A 27,599-nucleotide genomic window follows, 5' to 3' on the forward strand; every position below is an offset into this window, starting at 1 on the left:
ACTTTGGTTAAGTTCCCGAAATGCATTTCAGCGCACGTGAAAACTTTATACGTGCTAAATTCCAAATAGGGGAGAAGTTGATTGGAACTTTCACATTTAATATGTTGAACGATGTGTGGCATTTAAACCACTCAATGACAAGAGCCTCATTTTGAAGAATTTTATAACTAGAATTCAGTTTAACTACTGTAATAGCTGAATTGATGCGTGGGTTATGATTACAAGATTGAACATATATTAATTCTGTACCCAGTAACTTAGATTTGAAGCTATTAAAGTGGTAGTAGGCACATGTGTTAGAAATTTTTGAAGTCCCAAATTTAGCTGTTGTACTACCAATGTAACATGCTTGACAATCTGATTGACATTTAATCAAATGTATAATGTTATTATAATCCTGTGTCGTATACTCATATGTTTTCCTGTATGGATTAAATTTAGAACCTAATTTATTATAAGATGTAAATATTAACTCGATATCTGTATTCTTAAAAATCTGTCGAAGCCGTTTAGCATATTGTTGATGGTATGGAAGGGCAATATGGGATCTGTGTATCTTATTCAAATGGTTATTAATGTTGTTTTCAGGGCTATTAATACTATTATGGACTTTAGTAATGGTTTCTTTTATTAGTTGTAATGGATATTTCCTGTCGATAAATTTTTTAGTGAGGTATTGCAATTCTGTGAATAGATCTGCTTGTGTGTGACTATATTTAACAGCATTATATATCTGATTATAAAGAACTGCTTTTTGGATGTATAGAGGATGGTGTGAGTAGTAATGTAAGAACTTCCCTGTATGTGTGTTCTTCCTGTATATTTTGGTGCCTAAAATTGTACCGATTTTATATATAGTGAGATTTAGAAAATTAATTTTATTATCAGTTTCTACTTCGAGGGTAAATTTGAGTCTCATGCGTTGTATTAAATGTATTGAATAAAGTGTCAATAGTCGTTTTATTACCTATTAAAAGGACGTCATCTGCGTATCTCATATACAATTTGATACCAGGAGGAAAAGGCTTCTATTGAAGAAAAAGTTCATCAACCTTTTCCTCTTGGTATCAAATTGTATATGAGATAACATCGACGACGTCCTTTTAATAGGTAATAAAACAACTATTGTTTTAGAATGTCATAGGCAGAAATGTTTGAGTTCAGTTCTGGAAAAGAAGGCACAAATTAAAAGTTATCAACACAAAAAACATTTTTAATATAGCACCAGCATGGAATGAAATTTTATTTAGTAAAACTTGGAAAGAACGTTTACAACATTAACAAAAGTCCCAAACTACAAGAAGGTAATGAAGAAGTTGTTTAACTGATTTCATGCACTTTGAAGGCTTCCAAAGATTTTCAGAAGACATACAACAATCAATTCTACAATGTTTTTCAACAATTTGTCAGAGATTTATTATAAAATGAAATGAAATGAATGGATGATGCAGAAATCATACACATTGTGGTTAGACGGATCGAAATATGAAGAGGTTGGATCAAATCCATACCCAAAAATTTCTCAATGTGATGTTTACAAAAACGAAGGGAGAAAACAGTGGAGGAACTATCCTTAATAACATCACATATAATTTAAACTGAAAATTACTGATATTATGTGAATGAATATATGTTTTAAGTGGAAATAAAATTCCTAAGGTATGCATATTAACCAAGCAAATACTGGTCTAAATCATGTTGGTTAAGAGAGGGCTTCTATTATAGTTTCTTTTGATGAACAATAATAATCAAATGCTGAAAAACAGGATATAGCATTCTTAATGCAGATGCATGGCTAGTAGGGCTTACTATACCGGTCAAAATCTTAATACTGGTATTTCGGTATTTTTAATTTATGAAACCAGTATTCCAAAAAAACACTTTTTTTCTCAATAAATTTTGATGATAGTTAATAAAGTAAGGAAAAAAACAAGTACTGTAATTACTTAAATTCAAGTTTTAAATAAACATTTATTGCGATAATAAATATTCTGAAAAAAAAATCATTAAAAATAGTTATTCTAAAAACAAAAAAAAATACATATTGTTACTGCAAAGTTTAGTTATGTTTAAGCATCCACACTACCTGTCCGAATAAAGTGAGCTCTTAAGAAACATAAGCAATCAATAGTGTGATTGTTTAAAATGGATCTAATTTTGGTACATACAGTATTTGATTACTGGCAGAAAACGCCCTTTCGGATTCTATTCTGGTACTATTATACTGAGATAATTGTAGACAATCTCAGGCTTGGATCTTTTCTAGGCTTTCACTTTTTTAGCAAAAATAGTTAAGTATTTCATTAATTTCCGCTCAAGTTCATCTTTTAAAATCTCATTGGAGTCAGGCAATTTCTTATTTTGGAAAGAATTTGCAGAACACTGATGTTCTGTTCCCTGTTGGTCTTCCATGGTTGAATGATGTTCATCATTTTCTGAAGAAGAAAGACGTTTTATTCAGCGAAGTATAATTTACACTATAGTATCTTTACTGAGTCTGGGAGAGAGCAAAGAGTGGGGATAAGGAATAAAGAGAGCAAAGGGGAATTCTTCACATAAAATGCAAAGAAGAGAAGGATAAATCGGACGCATATGTAATTGCGTGGGATAGTATTAGATACCCCAACTGATGTTGCAGATGAACTCGACAATTACTTTGCATCGATATTTACAGAAGGAAAAACCCTTCACGTCAGTGAGAAATTATGGGAGTGAAGTTGAAAAAAATGTAATTAATGATGTTGAAATTTCACATGGTGATTTAATGAGAAAATTTTTGCGCCCACAGGCGAGTAAGGCTCCTGTGGTTGATGGCATATACCCTATAATCTTAAAGGAGGCGGCAAGTGAGTGCATTGAACCATTAAGGCTAGTTATGAGAGTATCACTGGACTCAGAAGAGATTCCGTTGGATAGTTGTAAATTGGAACATAAAAGCAGTTCTAGGAGCATAACAGGAAATTACCAACCTTTCAGTCTAACTTCAGTAGTAGGGAAAATCATGGAGGCAATGACCAAGGGTGGAATTCAAGATCATTTAGATGGAAATGGAATTCTGTAGGATACACAGCATGGTTTTGTAAAGGGAAAATAATGTTTAACAAATCTGGTTAGCCATTTTGACAGGTCACTCGTGAGCTGGATTTAGAGAATAATTTTGATGTTATTTAAATTTCAGCAAAGCATTTGGCTCAGTCCCACATGAGCGGTTACTTTATAAGTTGGAGCAGGCTGGAATCATAGGGAAAATCCTTAGATGGATAGCACGATGGCTTAAGGGGACCAGGCGAGGGGTTGTGATAAATGATTGTTCCTCAGAATGGTTAATGTAAGAAGTGGGGTTCCCTAAGGATCAGTATTGGGACCAGTTGTTTTTGATTATCTTAAATGACATCTATGGAGGGCGTGAGGTCTAAACTAAACTTGCAGATGATCCAAAGATCAGTGGAGTAGTTAATGATCGCCGCCAAGCAGAGCTTCTTCAGAGTGACCTAGATAGACTTCTGGGATGGTCAGAAAAGTGGCTGCTATGCTTTAAATCAGCAAAATGCAAAGTCTTACACCTGGGGAACAGCAACCCCAAAATAACTTATACACTTGGTGGAATTGAACTGAAGTCAGTAGTGGAGGAACGGGACTTGGGAGTTACGATGCGGTCAGACATGAAATTGTCCGAGAATTGTGGACAGGTTTCAATGTTGCATGGTGTCCTATCGATGATTTATCAAACATTTGCTAGTAGAGATAAGGATGTCATAATCACATAAAGGTGATTTTATAACCTTTGTGATTAGATTTAAACTAGTACTGAAAAACCGGTATTTTTGTACCAATACTAGCAAAAAAATGACCGGTATCCCAGTATTGTAAGCCCTAATGGTTAGTATCTGTAAGAGAGTTTTCTTTTTAAACTGTTTGCTTTTTGCATATGAATTTTATTTATTTTTCAGTACCTGCATATGAGTGGAGCTCCACTGCAAAAGTCTTCTGATTATTTATTATTTCCTTCTGCAGTATTACTTTCTGCAGTTGGTGTAACAGTTTCAATTTTCAGTCTCCATAAACTTGACAGTTCCATTGAACCCAGAAAAAGATGGTATGACAAATTCATTTAAAGTTATAGCATCATATATGTTCATCTAGGTGTACAAATAACCCAGAAGAGTTCCAGATGTTTTCTGAAGACTTTGACCTGTAGTTTAATGAGTAAAATATTGCATTTTGTCATTTAGTTTTAAATTTTGTATCCTACTCTTTACTGTATCAATTTAATGCAGCCACATGTAAAAATTGTAATAAAAATGTTCCCTTAGCTTTTGTTGTCATTTAATTGTTTTAAAACAATACATCCTAGACATTTTTTTTTTATATGTTGAAAAAATATAATGCACGTATTTTCCCAAATTGTTTTTATTATTTATTCTGTTTAATATTTTTTAAAAGTTCCACTACTGCATATTTAAACCATTGGAGTTGCAAATTTTGATATATATTTGAACTCCAGTAAGACTTTTCACATGTCGATTGGGTGGTAGAAAGAATTACTAACAGAACTGCTGCATGTGTGTGTGTGGTACTTTATATATTGGTATTAGAGCCCTTGGTGTTTCTGGCATTTATTAACCTGGCAGTAGTATTCCATGGTCTCGCCAACCCTGCAGGAAAATATTGGCAACTCATTGGTTGGGGATTATTAGTCAATACTTTTGTGTACCTTCTTTACTAGCATTTTTCGTCTTATATGTGCTGCTGTTTTGACTAATTTATATTGTTTTTTTGCATAAGCTGTGAAAGACAGATGTTTATCATCACAGTAGAAGATATTTCAGTTTTGTTTGAAATATTGTATTAAAATAGTTTTTGTATTAGTGAATTGAATATTATAATACTGCGCTGTTTTAACTAATGTTGTTAATGATAGCAGTTAAAAAATATTGAAATTGTTAATAACTAATATTGTATTATTATTTATCACAAATGAAAAATTGTTAGTGCATTACTGTGGAAAAAAAAAAAACTTGTCTACTTATTGCCATCATTTTCTATATCTAAGTCATGCAGTGAATGTTACAAGAGCATTGAAAATATATGAAGAGTATTATGTTAGAAGTATAAATAATTGATTTTTGCATATGTTAATTTCAGTGTTTTCTTAAATATTGTATAAATTTGTTTTTTTGGAATGATGCCCAAGTTTTATGCAATAAATGTCTGTCAATTTAGATTAAATAATATTTTCCAAATTAAGAAAAACAAACTTTGCTTCATTAAAATTAATGAGTTTTTAGGGGACAAAAAAATAGCATTTACAAAATTTTTAATTATTAAAAAATAAAGTAAGTATTGCTGTCTACTGGTAAAAGATGGAGCATTAGTGTAATATAAGCACAACTTAAAATGCTAGATTACTTTTTTTTTAAAAATATATTAAGGTTCAAGTTTGGGATCTGTCAGATTATGGAGTATCACTTGTGTTACAAAATTGGATGATACTACTGCCAGGTGAATGATATAGATCAGGGCTGTCCATTTAGTGGGTACCTAGAATTGTACTCTACCAGAGGTATTCAAACATTGGGAAAAAAAAAATGAACAAAGTGTAAGCTTACCCTTTGGTCCTAATGACAGCAACAAGCCATTGTGGAACACTACTGACTACAGTAAGAGGAATGTCCAGAGCTGCTGCACTCTTCCTCCTTAAGTCAAATCACCTGTGAACTGTTAACAGGTGCTTGCAAAATCCAAACACACATTCTGTGTGTTTGGATTAAATTCTGGAATGTAAGGGTCTGAAATTGTTTTAAGCATTTAAATTTCTAATATAATGTTCTGTTGTTAAAAATAATAAAGCAACCCACTAATCAAACAAATCAACCTATAAATTTGCAAGAAAATTTATTACTTGTGAAGTTCATTTCACCAAAGTGTTTGTATGGAAAATTGCATGTGTTTTACTATATGCTACTAAGACCATTTACCAGGAATATATGCAGTGTACTGAGAAGTAAATTATCAAAAAAAAAAAAAAAAAACCTCATTCATCTGTCAAACATAATATATTAAAAAAGCATAAATAATAAGTTTATGCATAGAGTGGCTCTTGTCTTCAGCATGTCTATCTGTCTCCCTGCATGTAATAACTCGACCCTGAGTCTTACTTCAAGACAGAATATCACGTGCTTTCTTAGTCAATTTTTTTTTACACAGTACAGAATTGTACTGTCTTCCTGAACTGTGATCCCTAAGGTCACAGTTCAGGTAGTTCCTGACTGAGTTAATTCATTCCTAGCAGGAATTTTTTCCCCATAGACATAATGTTAAAAATAAGGGTTGCTCTCTCAACAGTGAAATTTGACCATAGTAATGTTAAATAAAGGCCAACAAAACAGCAGTTTTTATTTATCCAAAAAAATGAAAACTGGCTTTAAAATCAAGCAAATTATAATAATAAAGAAATTATTTGTCATACAAATGTTGAATGTTTATTCTTCATCATCGACTAAATGCACTCATTGGATTGTTGGGAGCACAAGGAGTTGTCGCTTTCTTCGGAATGCTTCAAAGTTGTTTCCAAGACAGTTTTCTTTATAAATTTCACAATAGCATGAATAAGCATTTTTTTTAAAAATCTGTAACAACTTTTCTAGTGCTCAAAATTTGAATCTTATGACATGAAATCTCAATTGCTTTTACTGAGTTGAAAAGCTTCATCAAGCCCCTCGAGAGTAAAGGAATGAACATGAGTTATGTTTCCTCAGCTTCTTCACATTTTGCCATTTCAAGGCCTTGATTTGAGCTCTCCATTGTGTTTGAAGAAGATCAGTGACATTATTCGTAGACCTCAAGCTGCAATTGGTTAGCAATATTAACAACCGACTGCTTCTGTTTCATTTTGTATGATTTCTGCTGGTTCTTGAAATCCTTCAAAATTATCAATAAGAATGACAGTTTATTTCAAACATCATGCTCTCTGTATATTTGTCCCACACTCGTTTTATTTTGATTGCATCTAAAATATGGAATTTTTTCCCAAGTTCTTCAAGAGTTTGGACCTCCCTCCTTATCTCTATCTGAACAAATAAATGCACACACAGTAGTAATGTATTGTATAGCTACATGCATGGAATGTAGCTATACGGACATGATTACCTCACAATTGCATCTGTGGATAGGAAAACAGTTCTGCTTCCTTTCAGTTATTTTCCACTTCACTGTGAATTGGGTGATTAATTGTAATACATGCCAGATGTTTTTAATTTATAAATGTGTGATTGCAAGGCAATTTATATGTGAAGACAGAAAAACCTGGAATAACTCACGGGGAAAGATATTGCTATTCCCTCTGCCTGAAACGGATAACTACACTCCAGATTAAAGAGACCTAAAGAATTCTGCCAGCTGCAGATGAGAAAGAATTGGACACAGACCTCTCTGAACTAGTGGCAATCTTGCCAACTAAATTGTTGTGGAGGACCAACACCCACGATGTTCTTAAATGCTGTTAGATTCCTTTTAATAATCTAAACCTTATGGCTGGTGGTCATTTGTGAGAACACATTCCCAATTCATACATGAGGAACACAATGGCTGAATTGGGGGTTCATTTTGTGAGATCCCTTAATGTTAGTACCAGACCTGGCACTAACATTAAGTCCAACATAAATGTGACTGAGTGGGCCATAGAATATGAAGATGTGGTGCTGGATTTCATGGTGAGAACAACTGAGGCCAACTTTTGTTATTGTTGCTGTTATATATTATTTATATTAAATACATGGGCCAGTTCAAAATCTGTTCCAATGCATACTCTCTTTACAACATGATTTCTTGTAGCACTGTGAACCATGGAGGAATTTTATGAACACTGAAGCTAAACAGTATAAGAAGGCATGCACATTTACATGCTATATTTACCCTTTTTATAAGTAACTGTAGAAAGCAAACTCATTTTGAAATTAAAAATATTTTAATAAAATACAGAGTTGTCAATGTGGTAAGCTGCGTGACAGGAGAAAAAGATACGCTGATACATAAGATGCTTGTTTCTCCGAAGCTAAATAAATGTTATTCTTATTCATAGGACTAATTATTAAAGCCCAGCATTATCAGGAGAACGGATGTCATCAATTTTGAGAATCATTTTAACAAGCTGGGTAGCAAGGCTAATCTGCTGTTTCTTGCTTGTCAATGTTTCAATCACATGCTGCATCTTCATATCTAAATTAATAAATGTAACAAAAATTAAAATCCAGTATTTGAATCATAATATATATTACTGAGTTAAAACAATTAGACTGATATATATAGAGGATGAAAACTAAAGCCCATATTGACACATGGATAATGGCTTAATACCTAAGATGACTGATGGTTTTTAAAAATAAGTGGTGGGGCCCACAAACTGGCAATCACCTTTTTTTTTTGAGAATGTGTGTGGAGGTATTTTAGGATGTAGACATCAGAAAATCATTCTGAAATAAATGTTTTAAGAATTTAAATTTGTCCTATTTCTGGGGGACTGTGCTACTAAAATAATGTTCTATTATTGAAAATACTAAATCTAAAACTACTTTAAAAAATCTGCCTATAAATCTGCACAAGAAAATTTATTAAACAGTCAACAAGTATAATATTAAATTTTAATTGTTTATTATTTAAAAATGTTTAAATTAAAAAACATTTTTGCATGGAAAATTGCACATTTTTCTATATGACTACAGATGATTATATAATACAGAAAATAATGAGAATAAGCAAAGTATGTGTTTATACTTATTTTTGGTAAATAAGTAATATAGACCCCCTTTTGGTGTCACCCTCAAACTCCTTAAAAGGAGTTGGGCAACCTTTTGGCCCAACCAGCCAAAAGGTTGGACAGCACTGCTCTACACAGCCCGTCCCAGCTATGGTACAAGACTAGGTATCCATTAGAATGCACAGATGTCAACTTTTTTGCATATAACTGTTATACAGGAATATGAAATTTTGGTATGATACCAAATAAACCACAAGGATCCCTCTAATTAGATAACCCTGAAACTGTAATGCTGACTGTGTCATGACCCAGATCACCTGACTTGGCGTTACAGCAAAACCTGTCTAAAATGGAAAAGTTTTCCATTCCAGTGTACTTACAGGTAAAATCGCCACTATGAAATGAAACCTGTATAATGAGGAAACAGGAAGAAAACATTCAAACTGCTGGGCATACATCAATCTTTGTCCATAATGTATGCTCTAAAATTTACTAAGATTAAAAAATTGGGATGCAGTTTTGTTGTACACTGTAATTATTGGAGTTTCCTTGAACTACAGCCTGCTCTTGATGTTATCTCTGTGCTGTAAAAGGATTAGTAATCCTTCGTCAACTTAAATTCTTTGCTTATACTGCAGTAATGTGTTCCAAGAATGTTAGACTTGGAAAAAAAATAAGATGTTGAAAAATGAAAGTGATAACAAAAAATAAAATAAAAAATGCAGTCTGGGAAAGCAGTCATGAAACAACGATAAAAAAAAATGGAAATAAGAAAAAGTGGCTCAATAGCAATAGCTCTGTAAAAGCAAACAAAAAATAAACATAAATGAAATATGTGTGAGATTGGAAAAGAGTAGCTGTGTATTTCAAAGCTTCAAATGTATGAATTCTCCACAGAATTCTGTAGAGGTGACATCAGAAATGGATGAAGCAGATATAATGAAGAAACTATTGCAGACTGAACTTATGAATAAGTTGTCTTCTGGAGGATATGAATCTAAAAGCATCACTAAGGAGGACAACACTCCTCGTTTTTTTTTTTTTTGTGTAATCACAAATACAACTCTACCCAAATGCAAAATACGTATTGGGATAAACTTTCTAAGGAATGCCTGAGGAGGTTTCCTTTGTAGTTTTATGTTCAGGTAAATGGAAAATCCCTTAGTTACAGAAAAGGCTGCAAAGCCACACTATTTTAACAATAGAAATACAAAAGAACTCCTTTATTTGGAAATCAAACAAGAAAGCATTAATGATGGCTCAGTGGAAGAATGGTTGACAGCATTCAATACAAGGATTAAATGCCAAGAGAGGAATTACTTGCCACTTTTTTATTACAAAAAAAAAAAAAAAACACCTAAGGTAATTGAAAACTAAATCAGCAACTAATATGAGATAGCACTGGTATATTTGGCTGTAAACGTTTTATGAACAAAAAGTAGTTTAAGTATTTAATATAACTTTTAACAATTCATTAATTACAATATTAATGGAAATGTAGCACCATAGCACAACTAGATTGTGAAATATGCACCATGATCTGATAATGAGATACAATCAACTGACTGGTCAATCACAGCAACCCACAAATTATCCTCAGACTTATATGATGATGCTGTCCAACCAACACAATGTTTAATATTAACACACAATCAATATTGTAATACCTACAAAAACTTTTGGTCGATTGTTTGAGTTGCTTTTCTAGGTTAGGTGCATTTTTATTTCAATGTACAGCAAACCCCCGCTATTTGCGGTATCTCTATTCGCGGTCGCTGATTTAATATGAAATGAAACCTTAAAAAATGTGAATTTTAAAGCGCCGTGAACATTTTCCGTCATAAAAAAACGTGGGTGGGTGTGGCTAAAATTATCTTTCCCGGTCAAAACAGCGCCCAGTGGGGGGGGGGGGGGTGACAAAATCGCGAGCGTGGATGTTTCTCACTAATCCTTGTTCAGTATGTGTTATGTGCTTGTCATGGAAGGTTTAGTCATTTGCTTTTAATTTATATGCTTATAAATTGAATAAATTTATCAATTTATAAATTGATATGCTTACAAAAGCGATAAATCTACCGTGTGCAGTGTAAAACAGACTTTTTCGAGTGTGTTAGCGGAAGAAAGTGACTTATTGTGGACAAGTTCTTTCTAACCCGTACAAAAATATGGCTACGAATAACAAGGGAAATGTGAAAATATCAAAGAAGGTGATGACGTTAGTGAATAAAATTGAGTTATTAGACAAAATTTCTAATGGTGAAAGTGTCTCCTCAGTGGCAAAACATTATAAAATCAATGAGTCAACGATACGATCAATCAAAAAATCGGAAGAAAAAATCTGCCGTAGTGTCCGTGAAAACACGCTAATTCTTCAAAATTTTGCTCTGTAACTCGTGATGTTAAATTAGAAAAAATGGAAAAGGCGGCTTTAAATCTGTGGATAGAAGACCGAACTCAAAATAAAATTCCGTTAAGTTCACTCATCATTCGTGAAAAGGCAAAACACCTTTATCAACACTTTAGAGAAACTGGTGATAGCACTGGCGGGATAAGTTTTTTAGCATGTTTGAAAGATTTGTATTTCTAATAAATATTACATTTAATATTAAATTGTTTCTTATTTTCATTTTGATGCCATATGCTTGCATTTCACTATGTACTGTCTATGTACATAGTCATATTATGAAGGTACATATAATACATACATAGACAAAATTTTAGACTAGTTTTTCTTATATATTTCATACTTTGGAGCGGAACCCCTTTATTACTATGGGAGCCATAACTCAGTATTCGCGGCATTTCTAGATATACCAGAATCTGCTATTCTGGTATATCTACCAGAATAGCAGATAGTGGTAAGACCATTATTAATCAAAAGTCTAAATATTTTAACCAGCTGGGTCTGTGTAATTAGAAAATTGAAGGTAGCTGAATTTGTGAACAATAAAATTACAGAGGGAAATGGAAATTACTTAACTATTAGGAAAGCTATACTGAAGAAAGTTGAGTTTCAAAGAAAGGATATCAAAAAGTTCTGAGTGATTCGTAGAGTTGGAAGAATGCTAGAGCTAACAGAAGATTGACAGAACGGGATAAAGAAATTTTAAACTAGAGGAGATTTCAGATTAGGAAGGCTATTGAGGAATATCAGAGCAGACATATGCACAAGTACCAACTTTAAAGCAAAAGGAATCACAGAATGAATAATCAGGGCAACTGATATAAGTGGTAGTTGAGGTAACCAATAATTGAAATTCTACCAGAAAAAGTATGTGGGACTTGATAGATTTTATGTGGAAATGGTCAGCAGTGAGACCGTGCATATTGATGAAATGAATGAAAACGTTTTTGGGAGATTTGATATTTTTGTAGATAAGTTTGTTTTATTTATTCAAATATTCATAATGCATTAAGTACATAAGGTAAGAGTAGAAGTAGGTACACCATATACAAATATTTCACTAATTCTGTACGAATTAATGAAATATTTGAATATGGCATATGCACAGTAAAAACATATCCAGCTCTCTAACATATAGTTTTGAGAGTGCCTCCTGAATACATGCTACTCAGACTCTTTCCAGTCAGTAGTTGACAGCGTAAAGCCAGTAAAAGATTGTACACTGGCTGGTCTAGATGCTTCTAAGAGTTACTGATGAGTTCAGTTCAGTGGACTATCTAGCAGCCAGCTTACAAAAACTGTTTCAGAGCTGTACCCCCAAAATGTGAGGAATACTACTCACCCTTGCTTCAAAAGACATCCCTCATATATCACATCATAGAAGAGATGGGGTTGCAGGAGCTTTGATCTTGAGACTAAAGATGCATCTTGCCACTTAAAACTTCCAAATGAGCAAACTATTGGTATTATACTAGGTGACATAGTCATTCTTCTGTGTAATGAAGATGCCACACCTCCGCCTCTGCTTATGTTGGTTCACACTTAGTATTAACCCAGGTGTGAACCAGCATAAGCAGGGGTGGAGGTGTGACATCTTCATTACACAGAAGAATAACTGTCACCTGGTATAATACCAACAGTTTGCTCATTTGGTGTGTGAATAGGACTGTGTGTGTGCAATGTTTCTGATCCTGGACATGGGAGGTATACCCATGGTTACTAACAGTTCGAATACCATGAAGGTGCAAACAGAGGATATGGGTGTCACAAAATGAGTGGACTATGTTGAAATTCGGTCCACTTAATTCACAGGTTGTACCTGAATATCAGTTCCAATAGCATTTTGGACTCCAGGTAGCAGCCCTAGCTATCATACCTGGAAGAACATTTGTAAGAAGCCTCGGGGATTAAATTACTTTATACTTGATTATAATATGATAGTAAGGAATTAAATTTTAATTACTGATATTTGGGTTGCAAGAATTTTAAATTGCCCTGTATTTTGGTACACTGGGTTTCAGAGAAAACTATATATTCTATAAAAGAATTAAGTATTTTCCAAACATGAAGATTGCTAACTTTACAATCATATTAAGTCAATTTTCCATACCTGGAGCCACAGAAACTATTTTTACTGTCGTGTTATCTTATCCCATGTCTTCAAACAATGTGCTAATTTAACAGTGGTAAAAAAAAAAAAAAAAAAATAATAAATAAATAAATAAATTATATATATATATATACCATTTGTTCCCTTCATCAGGCAATCAATACCAAGCCATGAGTTATTTTCTTTAACCTGCCTTGATTTTACTTCTGTTATTGTCTGGATAGGTGGCTGACCAGTATTCTCTGCAAGGGCCAGAGGGATGCTTTCTAGAGCATCTGCAAATGCTCGGAAAGCATACTGTTCAAGAGAAGAGATCTGTAAATTAGAGGAAAATTAATCAGTAAAAAAGTATTGCAAACTTCATTTTGTATGCAAATTAAATAAACAAAATATGGATTTTTTTAAAAAGCTTCATAAAGCTGATGATCTTTGTACACGTGAAAAGCTAATTTCCAAAATAATCTCCAAACTGATGACAAAGTAAAATTTCTGAGAAATGACAAATGTCATTTTGTGTAAAGCCACATAAAATACACATTTATATCCAAAAGTAAATTACAATCATATTTTTCTCTCTCTCTCTCTCTCTCTCTCTTTTTTTTTTCAAGTAATAGCATAAATATTTACATCCTGATGTAATTTAACACAATAAATCCAATCAGAATATGGTTTAGTTTAAGCTCAGAATATGCAAAAAAGGAGAAAGGATACTGAAATGAACAAAGACGAAATTTTCATTTATGATTCCAGAACTATGGGCCATAAATTCAAATTACAAGGGATGATATTTAGATTAGACTGGACCAAGTTTTTGTTTAGTCTATAAAAAAAAAAGTAAAGTGCAGCCATTATCAACCCACTGCAGGATGGAAGCCTCCTCAACAATTCATGCTGAGGGAAATGGACCATAATCTGCCACGCTGGTCTAGTGCGGGTTGGCAGATTGACCGTATTCAGCAGTCAGGGGCTTGAACCCCGGTCTACTCAAAGAGCGTGTGCTACTGCACTCCCGCTCCTGCCCAATCGGCTATGGAAGCCTTGTTTAGTCTGAGTTATCAATTATTTGAGATTAATGGCTTGCAAAATTCAAAGGAAAGCCACACAGTTTTTCTATAAACTTCATTAGAACACAACAATAACTTAAACATATCAAACTAAATTTAAAGACATTATCACACTGACCAAGTTATTCATCAAAGCAGCCTGTTTCCTCTTTCAAAATAATCTACAGATCGATGGAGACATATGGCGTGCTATGGGAAAGAGAATGTCATCCTCCTTGCTGAATTACATATGACCCATACTGAGGAGTTTTAACACCCGTGCCGCCAAATATTAAATTAATTATCTGGCATATTTATGAAGATTTAATTATTGGAGAACTTAATAATATCACCAAGAGCTACAATGCAGCAAGTTTAAAATATTTACAAAAACTTACTCATACAGGTAAATATTCATCTCCCATGAATACAAAGTTAAAAAAAATCAGATACTTAAGGCACACACCATATGGAAATACCCAGGACAACCAATTTCTGATATTATTAATAAAAAAAAAAAAAAAAAAAAAAGCATAAATTTAATTCTGTGAAAACAAATTCATCTTGCTCAAATAAAAACCATAGTTCCTTCCATATAACAATGCTCTTTTTCAAAGCCAGTTTGCCCATCACTTGAAAGAAGCTTTTCACAATACACAGGGGATTAATACCAAGCTCATATTTGCATTATGTGGTAGCTTGGTATTAATTACATGAATATTAATTAAGGGAAATTTATGAGTCTTATTCAGCATGAATAAGAGTTTAAAAAATATATTTATTCCACTCTTCCTTAAATCTACATAAACTCTGGTTCTACAGGGTGATTCACTGCCAGTGCGACAAACTTGCAGGAGGTGTAGGGGGGCACAAAGATGAATCGGAATCACATAGCATTGCAGGGTCTGAAATGCCTTTGTCATGCGGTAGAGGACGTTGAACGGGAGGTCGCGTGAACAGCGATCCCGCTCGAAGTCAGCATTTGCGAACCGGTTGTTCGCAAATGCTGACTAGGTAGGATGGACGAGTATTCAAACGTTGAACTGGCCGACATGCACCTCGCGTATGGAGCTGCGGACTGTAACGGGTGCGCCGCTCTGTGCTTGTACCAGGAACGTTTCCCGCGCAGGCGTGCTCCTCCTCACACGATTTTCGTACGTGTGCACAGAAGGTTACGTGAGACTGGTTGTTTCACGAGAGGTACCATGAATTGAGAGCAAACGACGAGGACGCCAGACAATGAGGAGAATGTCCTACGTCTTGCAGAAGGCAATCTGAGTACGTATACTCGAGCGATAGGCCAACAATTGGGTATTTCCCAATCCACTGTGTGGAGGATACTGTCAACAAACCAAATGAGTTCATACCATCTGCAACGCGTCCAATCATTGGAGCCTGCGGATTATCCACTCCGTAGGACTTTTGCTACTTGGTTTCTTCAACAGAAACGGTTCGCAAATGCTGACTTCCAGCGGGATCGCTGTTCACGCGACCGCCCGTTCAACGTCCTCTACCCCATGATGAAGGCATTTCGGACCCTGCAATGCTATGTGATTCCGATTCGTCTTTGTGCCCCCTACACCTCCTGCAAGTTTGTCGCACTGGTAGTGAATCACCCTGTATAAGATTATGCAGGCAATTTATTCTAACAGTTAATTTAACTGTTAGAATAAACTGCTTTATTCTATCCCATTAGATATAAGGAGAATTTATTTATATCCAGACTACAACTATACTTTCTTAATTCAAGTTTATTTCCTCTAGTTTGTGCTCCTGCAACAGAAAAAAGATACCCATTATTTAATTTACTGAAACCATCAATGCCTTATATAGCTCACTCAAGTAATCAACACAAGTGTCTGGTCTTGAGACTTTGCAACCAAAACTGAGGTCTCTCTTCACAGGGAGATGCTTCCTTATATCAATAACTCAAGGAGTCAATGACATGCCAGGTGCAAGCAGTTATCATTGCAAAAGGCAACCCAACAAACTATTAGGTAGCTGGTCATAATGGTTTGGCTCCTGAGTGTATAAAGGAATGACTTTTGATTGGTTCTTACATCGGACGAAAATCAGAGGCATACTACCCTGACTGCATAACACTGACTGTAAAGTTCCACGCCAGTCAGATGGTCTGAGGATGCATAACAAGCAAAGGGGTGTGGCAAATTAAGTTTATTAACGGAATGGTGAATGCAGAAACCTACAATGCTATCTTGGAGTGCCCGAAACCCGTTATTAGGGATCATACACAGACGTCCAAAACTTCATTTTCAACAGGACTTAGCACCTTGCCACACAGCAAAATTGGTAAGTTTTATGCTATTTAGATTTAATGATGAGTTTGTCTTCTTGTCTCACAAGGCTTAAAAGATACTTACACCAATGTTTTCCCTCATTTTTCTCCCTTAAGATGCAGTCATACCTCAGAAATGCTGGCATTACAGTGTTGGATTGGCCTGGACAGTGCAGATTTAAACCCTATTGAAAATTGCTGGTACATAATGTCCTCTAAAATTGCCCAGAAGAAGCCAACAAGTAAGATTCAGCTGCAGGAGAGCATTGTAAGGATGTCGTACCATGAAATTGGGCAACCGTATATCCAGAATTTGATTAACTCTATGCCAGATCATTGCAAGGCTCTAATTGCAGCTCGAAGAGGAACAACAAAATATTGAGGACTTATTTTGCTGATTTACATACATAATACTGTTAACTTGTCATTTCAGTTTGTACATGTAAATGCAATAAAATGATGGAGCAATATGGCCTTAGTTGCTAATGCTCCTAAAAACCAAATAACAAACAAACAAACAAACAAACAAACAAACAAACAAACAAACAAAATGTATGTTTGGTTGTCATGATTACCATTTGCATGATTTCCCACATTTCCATTAATTATGCATTTTACCCTTTGGGAAGATATTTATGGCAATTAGGTATATTAAGTGGAGTCTTTATTCACAGATATATATCCCATCTAACAAATGCATTCCGAACCTTTCTGCAACCCATAATGCAGCACAAAACACATTATTTGCAAAATTCACAAGTGATACAGTTTTTTTGTCTGCCACTGTACATGTTATTAAACTTTTCTCTCTTAAAAGTTCTATTTTTTTTTTTTTTTTGAAAATTCCCACTCTTCCAGTTACTATGTGCTCCACATTCACAATTGCAGATATACAAGAAATATAAGTTGAACAAATATCTTTATAAATAACAAATCTTAAAAGGAGTAAAATAGCACTCAGGTGAGTATAAATTACACAATTAACTAATCACAAAATGATTCTTCAGAATATGTGAAAACAGATTAAGCTGTTAATTACTTCTATTCATAGAGCTCATTGCTTATAGTCTGTGCTTCAATTAGGGCACTGACTCGCAAAATTTAGAGTTCATCATTATACAAATCTGCAATAATGCCTCATACAGTCTTTTAAATTACAATATGAATGAAAGGTGCAAGTCTAACTATTATACTGTAAATTTTGTGTGCTCCTGTCAGTAAGCAAACTGGCAGAGAAGTTCCACCTCACGATTAGGCATAAGGTTAAAGTTGTGCTTTTTTTTTTCTTTTTTTTTTTCCCTGAAGCAAATAGCAGAACTGCAGTGCAGAGAAAATTTCAGGATTTTTTGAAACTCAGTGGACACATGCAAGAAACACAATACTTCGTATGGTTGGCATTCTCTAGAAAATGGTGAAGCCCTCTGAGTTGCAAGAGCATAATCCAGGAATGTTTATGCAGCAGCTCACAAACTTGGAATATCTTGGCATTCTGTTAAATTAATCTTCAACTGGATCTGAAAATATTCCCATACAGTGCTACATAAACTTTCCAAAAATGACAAGGAAAGAAGACTTTATTACTGTGTGTGTGTGTGTGTGTGTGTGTGTGTGTGTGTGTGTGTGTGTGTGTGTGTGTGTGTGTGTGTTGGGGGAATGAAGTTACAAATATACACATGGTTTTAGGCAACAGAACCATGCCAGCTTCACAAGAAATGTAACCATGAAAGGAAAGTGTGTGGATAGTCCTTGAATTGGATCCTTCTTAAATGAAACTGTTAACTGGCATCAGTACCTACATATGCTTTAGAATGACTTTCTACCCCAGCTCTTGGAAATTCAGCTTCTAGTGGACAGTGGTTTCAAGGAAGCATCACACTGTATACAGCTAAAGTCACATTGGACTTTTTTTTTTTTTTTTTTTGCACACTTTTTGGCCCTGTAATATTGTCATATCATTATCCTTATCGCCTGCTACACTCATGGATTTGAGAGCCATGACTGTTCAGCTGTGTCATGAAATTGATTAAGACGTGTGTCATTACAAACTTGACATGACACAGGCTCCACCAGAAGCCTGTTTGTCAAACTGGAGAACATATTGAAATGTGTTAAAATTAGAATGTTTACCAAGAATCAGAACAAAAATTCATAACATTTGTAACAGTCAATGAAAAAATTTATTTTGTACACTACTTTGTACAATGATACAATAAGGGTTTTGAAATTTCTCCTACCACTTTCTTTAATAACCACTATGAAAACTTCATCAGCTGCTCATGAATTTTTCATGTTCAAGAAAGGAAAATGTATCCACTTAAAAGGAGCACAAACTAAGTTCAAAACAAGTGGAGTGACAGATATCAATATAGACAAAAGATGATTAAATCTGGGTATCAATTCAGCAATAGTTATTTCTGAAAATGGTACATATTAATATGAAGTATTCAATAAATATGGTTTCCATGGACAGTGACCCAAGCAGCCAACTGTTACTGTATGGACATAAAAGGGCAGTGAATGTCATTTTCATGAAGTTAGCCATGATTCTTGGACCCACACCACAGGCTGGGCACCAGTGGTGGTGGTTGCAGTGGCTGAGACAGAGGTCGGTGACCATCCTATAATGTCCAAAATGTGTTTGGTGGGCAATAGCTCTGGTGAATCTGCAGGCAAAGAAGTATGTTCACATCACACAGGCACTGTTGGGATATGACAGAAATGTGTGGGTGCACATAGTCCTGCTGGAAAACTGCATTTGGGATGGAGCACAGAAAGGGTAGAAGCATGGGTCTAATGGTTTAAACAATGTCTTGCTGTCAATGTACCATCAACAACTACCAGAGGTGAATGGTTATTGTAACTGATGGCTCCCCATACCATGATTTCAGTTGTTGGCCTACCATTACACTCCTCAATGTAACCTTATATTATTCTTGTCCTCAGTGTGTCTCCATACAAGAATATGGCTATCACTGTTTCCCCAACAGAAATATGATTCATCACTAAACACAAGATACCATTCCCATCCTGAAGGCTCTCTCTCTACACTACTGAGGATACTGATGATGGAATGGTATCAGTAGCAGAAGAGGCAATGTGCTCCTTAACACAGAAACATATCTGTCACAGTCTGGCAGACTGTGACAGATGTGTATCTTGTCACTAGTTAGTGGATCCATTAATTCTCCCATTATGATGTTCTTCTGATACCACCAGAACTCTGGTAATGTGTCCATGTATCTTCCTGTACCCATTACTATCAACAGCATCCAGTCATTTTGGCATCACAACCCACACAAATGGCAATTTAAAGTGCTGACCAACCAATGTCTGACAACCCAATGTTCTGGTCCCCTTCAAAGTATGTCAGCCATATGTAATATTGCTTTACACATGTTAATGGTATTGCTCTTGGTAAGTTAAGGTCATTCACTCACTTTTTTGATTTGCCTGCTAATGTTCAAATATTTTTATAGCACCTTCAGTTTCCTATGTTAGGGTGGCAACAGGCACGTTACTGGATGTTCAACTGCACTGATCAGTTAGAAATGTTAATTGTTTACATTTATATATGTCAAATTATGTATGCAAATTTTCAGGAAAATCTGTCATTCTTTTTAAGTGAAGAAACTCTGATGGCAGTATGCACGCAACAATCGCACTACTTTGGAAATAAAGTTTGTGTGATTGTAAAAGTGCTCTAGTTCCCAATATCTGTTATCTTGGAAGACTACTGTTAAGCATAAAAAAATGCTTGCATGTAACTAATGACACAAATAATCTATTTAGCTAATCGGCTATATGTTTAGGGTAGGGCAACCAAATGGGGCAAAATAAATTTTAAAGCCTAAAATTTATTTTGGGCTTTAAACAAACAAAAAAAAAAAAAAAAAAAATTTAAGAAACACAGAACAATGAGAACTTTGTCATGTTTAAGTAAAAGGTGCTCTAAAAATGAAACAAATATTTATAAAGGAGAAAATTATTTCATATATTGTAAAATAATTACATTAATATAGTTGAATAATTAAGCTGCATTACACCAAAATAAACCAGGAGCCAATGACTTTATTCAATTATATTTTATTGAACTTCTTTCTGCCCTAATCATATTCTGATAAAAAAAATCTTTAAGCATTTAATTTAAGTTAAATTTACATAAAGTAATGGCATTAATTTTTGCCTCTATATGGTTCATACATTTTATACATACTGTTCAATGATATAGTAACAGGATGAGGTAGCTCGTGTTAATTAATGTATGGTAACAGTATATTTGAGAAAATAAATTTTCCAAAGAAATATATAGTTAGTATTATTGATACTAGATTATACATTACAAAATCTTTTAAATTAATCAGATTTTTCCCAAATATAATTTGAGAACAACAATGGTGGCAGAGGTGAGGCCGATTATAACAATTTTGAATTGTTATATTCGTGACTTTCCCAGGTCTGCTTTCAAAATACAAACATTTGGGGGGGGAAATGTAAATAACACCAAATGCAACAAGAACTTTTAAGCCATCTATCATTCTTCTCTTACAACACTTCTAATTTGTAAGCAAAGAAAACTAACTAAATAAGTTAGTCAATTTAAAATTCCATTTCAATAATAATTTTATACATATTTTGTACTTCCTCCCAAACTGGTGTGCTTTTTAAAAATGCATCTATTCCATAAATTTGAATTTATTGAAAGATTTATCCAATTTTTCTATCAAATATTTCATCTTTTTATGCAAGCATTTAAGGGAACAATTTTTTCTTCAATGCATAGTTTAAGCATTTCAATCATCTGATGCAAGTAATAAATTATGACTTCAATTATGCATAACATGGAAGTGCACCTGATTTAATGGAAATTAAAAAAAAAAAAAAAAACTTTCAATAAATTTCAGTGGCTTTTCTTTTGCAAGAAAAAATACTGTCATTTTAAAAGTTTTAATATTTGACTGCTTGGTATAAACTTACTGGTAAGTTTTTGAATGTGTCAATAACTTACATGTTACATCTTTTAAAGCAGTGTTTCCTAACCTGTGGTCCACATAACTTATGAAAGTGGTCTGCAGGACTTAACAATAAAACAAAGCTTTTTGAATGGTAGGCAACAATCTCATTAATAGTGATGTCTTTAATGCCTTTTAGATATAAGAAAATAACATATACTACATATGTTAGGTGATTTTTCCCAACACCAGAAATGCAAATGAAATTCTTCAAATGCAGATAATAAAAACTGCCGGGTATATTATCACATTAATTTTTTTTAGTGGGGGGGGGGGGCATTAATACAACCTGAAAAGAAACTTTCAAGACACCGGAACAAAACACTGGATACTGGGGTGAATGATGGACAACCGAGATATCTGGCCACCTTAGTTTAGGATCATCAAAGATGTTACCAAAACTAACTAATATGGTTCAGTTCCTTCCTTATTTATTATTTCTGTTCACCCTCTTTGTCAATGCCTTTTCAAAGTCTGTCTTAGGATTTCTTACAGGTTAATTTATATCTGTTAGTCTTTAGCATTTCTTGATAATTTATATTACTCCTAAGCAACTTTCTTTTCTTACTGACTTGATCTGCTCAATGGTCATTCACTTTGGTTCATGTTCAGAAAAAGAATGCTTCAAAGGTATAAATATATGGGTTTATTCTAGAATTACTTCTACAAATAGTTCCCATTTAGCATTTATACATTTTAGATACAAAATTCTTCCTGTAGAGAATTTAAATAATTCCTACAGCCATTTTAATTTTCCTTGTGAAAATTAACATCCTTCTCTTTAATCTTGACAATGTTTATGTATTTTGATATGCCCAGCATTAATGCATTGTGATCACTGCCTGCTAACAGTCCTTATGCAAATGTTCTCAATATCAAAAATATGTTCAAGAATATTGTTCTCCCATGTGGCATCTTTAACATGTCTTTAATATGTTGATATAAGCAGCAGTTGTCTAATCGATATTTTTAGAATATAGTGCTGCGTGGTATTGACCCACAAGTCAATCTTTGGAAATTAAAGTCCTCCATCATCACAACACATTCACATCTGCTTGCCTATTCTATTTGTGTGAATAATTCATGATTGTATTCAACATATTCACTTGGTCTTTTGCAAAGTTCTAATCTCATTTGTGGGACAAAACGCAAATAAACAAGCAAAAATTCAATATTAGTATTAGTTCCTGAAATTCATTCATGATTTCCATGTACTTATTACTAAAGGTAAATTTTTAATAAAATGGAGAGAAACAGGAAGTTTATAGATGACTTTTTTAAAATGATTGTAATAAGCAGGAAGTAGTATTAAATTCTTACCTTATCTGCTTGTTCACTAACAGCCAATGAACAAGCCATCTCTGCAGCTCCACCACCATAAACAACACGACTATCTTTAACCAAATTCCTAATCACACATAATGCATCATGGAGACTACGCTTTGCTTCATCAACTATCTGTAATATGGTTAAAATTTTAGTTAAACAATTTATTAGGAACAGCAGAAAACCAGTCCATCACAATTTTGATAAATTAAAAAATTAAGTTCAAGACACTACCTGGTGGCCACAAGGTATTGTATGAATTTTTCCTATAAATAAAAGATCAGATCAAAAAGTTCAGTAAATTAACTAGTAATTCTTGAACACATAGTTGTAGCTAAAACATTGTGAGTGGGGTTTACATCTCTTAAGCACATGCACACCAAGTTCTAACTTGTTTTTAAGCATCATCTAGAGAAATCTGTTTTGAATGAACACTTGTTTTATTTGTTTGTAACTTGAGAAGGTTAAATTTCGTTGTAAACTTGGAAGGTCAACCAGATTCAGTATATCTTCATTAATTTAATATTGGCTTATTCAAATGTGATGTATATTGAAGTTACCACTCCCTGACCAACAATAAGGGGTTGGGAAAAAAAATTTCCTGGTGTACTGCATACGGTATCACCATACACTATATGGAATTTTTAAAAGTTCACATTTCTATTCAATTCCCCAAGAATTGCATGCAGAATCACAGGAATTTCCATTAGCTGTAACTTACTTGCATTAATCCATTTTGATAATAATTGTGTGTGCGCGCGCGTGTGTGTGTGTGTGTGTGTGTGCGTGCGTGTGTGCGTACGCGCAAGTATGCACTCATTCTGTGAAAGAACAATGATGACAACAAATATGCTTCATGGAAATAAAATACTTCTGAATTGGAGGATAAAAAATAATAAATAAATAAAAATTCTTCTCCCAGTGAGGCATGTGAAATCTTTCTAAAATTTTTGCACATAATAACAAAGATTGCTGAATTGTTTATTATATACAGTATGGAACTTAATATTCAGAATCCCAGAGTTCAGAAGGATTTATCTACTCCCCCCCCCCTTACAGTGCAGCAAAAGCCTGTGGCTTCCTTGCACTATATGGTGAATACTATTACTATATTACTACTATCTAAAACCTGTAAGTTCGTGGTAAAATCTGAAAATGTGATTCCACTACATGCTATAGAAAATTTACTTTCCAAGTATGTGCTCATTGGAGAGTCACTTTTCTTGTGATATGCCCACCTGTCCATCACTTTTACAGGTCAGTTTTTTTCACATCATGAAATTTTAATAGTAAATAAATGGTTTATACAGTTTGTTGAGAAAGAGACTGTTGGGTGAAGAAAAGGATAAATTAGGATATGACCACTGGTCATCATACCAACCACCAACAAACATAGCTTTTGGATGAAAAGCAGCTTCTGTTAGAATTAGTTTTACTTATCACATGTAAATTTTTGCCCAACAACCCAGGAGTACACTCTTCAACAAAGGATCAAAAGTTAAAAGCTAGATACCCTCTTACATCGGTGGAAAGCAGAAACTGCCATGTGACATGGTGACAACTTGATTTCTCTCTTGTGGAAAGCATGCTTGACCTTCAGAAGTAAAACAGCTTACTCAAATTAGAAAGTCAAATACCTCTTGGTAATTTTAAAACAATGGTCACGGGATGAGGGGGGGGGGGAATCTGAACAGAGGAACAAAAAAGTAAAAATCTAGGTATCGTCATAAGGCACTGGTAAGAATTTGACAGCATTCAATGTGTATTCATCACTTTGCTATTGGTGGCAAACACGGCGGGCTGAAAAAAAATGTCATGAAACACAGCCATAACATGCAGAAAACAAGCTGCTCTAATAGCAGGTGTAAAGCACTTGCAACTTCTGCATGTAAAACAGTTCTGTTACTAGAAAGTCAGACATCATTTTCAATTTTTTTTACAATAGCCCAAGGGCCTCCTCACAGAGATGAACAAAAGTTAAAAGTTAGTATCATTTTGAGTCGTTGGTAATAAGTCTGACTGTTCATTGTATAATTTTGCTGTTATCAATGAGTGTGGTGGCTACAAAAATTTTCCATGAGACACATCCAATAGCAGGATGATGTGTTTCCAACTTCTGAATGTAAAAAAACTCTAATTAAAATTAGGAAGTCTTATATTAGTTTTTTTACACAATGAAATAGTAGTTATGCATCCTGAAAAGAAGGCGAAGACACTGATGATGATAATGATGAATGGATAAATGTATTACTTTAAAACAGAGGAAATTAAAGGACCGGAACAAAGTTTAATTTCTGAACAACATATCTTGTTAGTACAGGCACTCCCTGGCTTACGTAATACTTGACTTACGGAAGTTTTTGCCGGCCGGGCAAACTTAAAAAAATCATGGAAATATATTTTGCATCCCGTAGGAATAAATGGAGGTATCGTGAAAAAGTCGTACTATGAAGCCAATAACACATTGCTTTTTTTTTTTTTTTTTTTTTGTAATTCATTCCAAGACCTCGGAAGTTGAAAATTTCACTATATAACTAAGCTATTTATCTCTCTAAAAGGTCATTTTTATAATGGAAATTGCACTACACTTTCATCATTATCATATGTTCCGTTATAAGAATCAATTTTGAATGCCTTTGTGATATTTTTCAAAAACAAATTTCAGGAGGTCACTACCATAAAACAATAAAAACAATTTGCACTTTCCGGTTTATTGGGCTTTTCTGTTAGTGCAATCTATTATAAACAGGTAGTAAAGCCGATCTTATTGAATTTGCGATAATTCCGACAACTGGAATTCTGGGGGTTTTTTATGTTGCTTTATTATGATGAAGTGAGTTCCCCTCCACTGAAATCTTCAATCATATAAAAAAAACAAATAAATTTTCAGAAACTTTTCTTCATTCCTATTTACTTATTACAATGGTGAAGGGAAAGGGACCAATGAAAAGTGCAGGTGCTGGCAGTGCTAGGAAACGAAACAAAATTGATTTAGAAATGAAAATGATTAATTAAGAAGTACAAAGCAGGACAAAGTTTGTCCTCTATTGCACGGAATTAGGTCTCGCTGCTTCAATGGGGAATAATATTTTAAGGGACAGTGTATAAAAGAGCAGGTTAAAGGATCAATGCATTTAAGATCAACAGTGAACACAAAACAGCATTCAGGTGCTATATCGAAGATGGAAAACCTATTAATATGGATGGAAAATCAGATTCAAAAGCGAGTGCCCCTGAGTCCAATGGCCATTCAAGTAAAAGCAAGAAGTATTTATGAAGACATTAAGGATAAGTATGGCGAACCCCAAGTCAAGTATGTGGCAAGCAACGGGTAGTTTATTAGGTTCAAGCATCGTGCTGGTTTCCAAAACATTAAAGTATGCAGTGAAGTCGCCAGTGCCAATTCTGTAGCTGCAGAGAAATTTTTTGATGTGTTGGGAAAAATCCCTTCTAAATCTCCACAGCCCTCAACTTCTGCAGCAGTGTGCTTATCAAACTGGAGAGTTAATTCTGGCAATGATGCTCGAAAGGTAAAACCGTTATGCCTGTCTGTCTCCTCTCTCTTTTTGTAATTTTGTACACTACTGTAATTTTTCCTGCACATGAGATAAAAAAATTGAATAATCAATTTTATTTATGTTTGTTGAGCATTTCTTTTTTGCTTCGATCAAATTCAATCAAATTTGCGAGTGCTGGAAATTCCCTAAATAAGCATTTAAGGAAATTCCGACTTACATAGAGTTTCGTGGAACACAACCCTTACGTAAGTCATTATATACAGCCACCACCCTTACAGGAGTGGCTGTATATAAAATACAAGAGGTTTTGTAGAAAGAAAGAAGAGAGAGAGAGAGAGAGAAAAAAAAAAAAAAAAAAAAGCGCCTAAATCCATGACAGGGCATGTTTAAAAAACTATCGGCTATTCTGCTGACAAAAGTGATAATTGTGGTTCTCACTGTTCGACACTAAGCATGGTATCACTTACGTTCAGGTTTTTGTAATATAAAATTATATTACACACTGGAAGGCACCTGAAACGACAAAATTTGTATTTATTAATTTATTTTCATGTGCAATAATTTCTCTTGCTAAAATCCTAAACTCCAGAAAGCCCAAGCTTTTTAGATAAGGAGTCTGATCCTGCTCTGTTATTGTATATACCTTCTAAAGAAACAGTTACCATATTTTTTTATTATTTGCTGTTTAAAACTTGTTATTCGTATGAAAAAAAAGAGAGAATTCTTTCTCCTGGCACTGCCACTCATTCAGTAATCTTTGTAACATGTACAAATTACAGCTACATAAGTTGGCCACAGAGTGCTTGCATGAACTGGTGACCAGTTTGACATTACTTTAGAGCAGCTAAGTGTGAAAAAGAGAGATTGGGAATGCCTGGTGTGTGTGTGGGTACTGCTGAAAAAATGTACATTTCATTATAGTTGTAATTTTACCTTGTTTGCATGGAATTAAATCTATTTTTTGTTTTGCATGTTTAAGTCCCATTTTAACCATGAAGTTGATTTTCATTTTCAACAGTCAAGTTAAAAAACAAAAGATAAAAAAAATTTTATCACATGCCCCACATTCAAATTGAATGGTTTTAACATCCATTCTAACATAAATTTTTTTTTTTTTTTTTTTAATATTACATTAGAA

The 27,599-nt window shown here is 34.1% G+C and overlaps 1 protein-coding gene and 1 long non-coding RNA gene across 2 annotated transcripts in view; one reads left to right on the forward strand and one right to left on the reverse strand.

Moving 5' to 3' along the window:
- LOC150091491 (uncharacterized) overlaps positions 1-4,301 on the forward strand; it is a 45,736-nt gene extending 41,435 nt beyond the window's left edge. The window contains exon 3 of the long non-coding RNA XR_016547603.1: positions 3,951-4,301. This is a non-coding gene — a long non-coding RNA (uncharacterized LOC150091491). The remainder of the gene's footprint in view (positions 1-3,950) is intronic.
- A 3,646-nt stretch (positions 4,302-7,947) lies between these two features.
- The window catches only part of CCT5 (chaperonin containing TCP1 subunit 5), a 167,456-nt gene continuing 147,804 nt past the window's right edge, over positions 7,948-27,599 (reverse strand). Inside the window, exons 9-11 of the mRNA XM_090375914.1 lie at positions 22,938-23,075; positions 13,404-13,584; positions 7,948-8,217 (exon numbers count right to left, since the gene is read on the reverse strand). Coding sequence (XP_090232040.1) covers positions 8,090-8,217; positions 13,404-13,584; positions 22,938-23,075 — 447 coding nt within the window. The 3' untranslated portion in view covers positions 7,948-8,089. The remainder of the gene's footprint in view (positions 8,218-13,403; positions 13,585-22,937; positions 23,076-27,599) is intronic.

The sequence above is a fragment of the Mastigoproctus giganteus genome, chromosome 1 (assembly GCF_048544385.1).
Source record: "Mastigoproctus giganteus isolate SK-2022 chromosome 1, ASM4854438v1, whole genome shotgun sequence".
Classification (NCBI taxonomy): Eukaryota; Metazoa; Arthropoda; class Arachnida; order Uropygi; family Thelyphonidae; genus Mastigoproctus; species Mastigoproctus giganteus.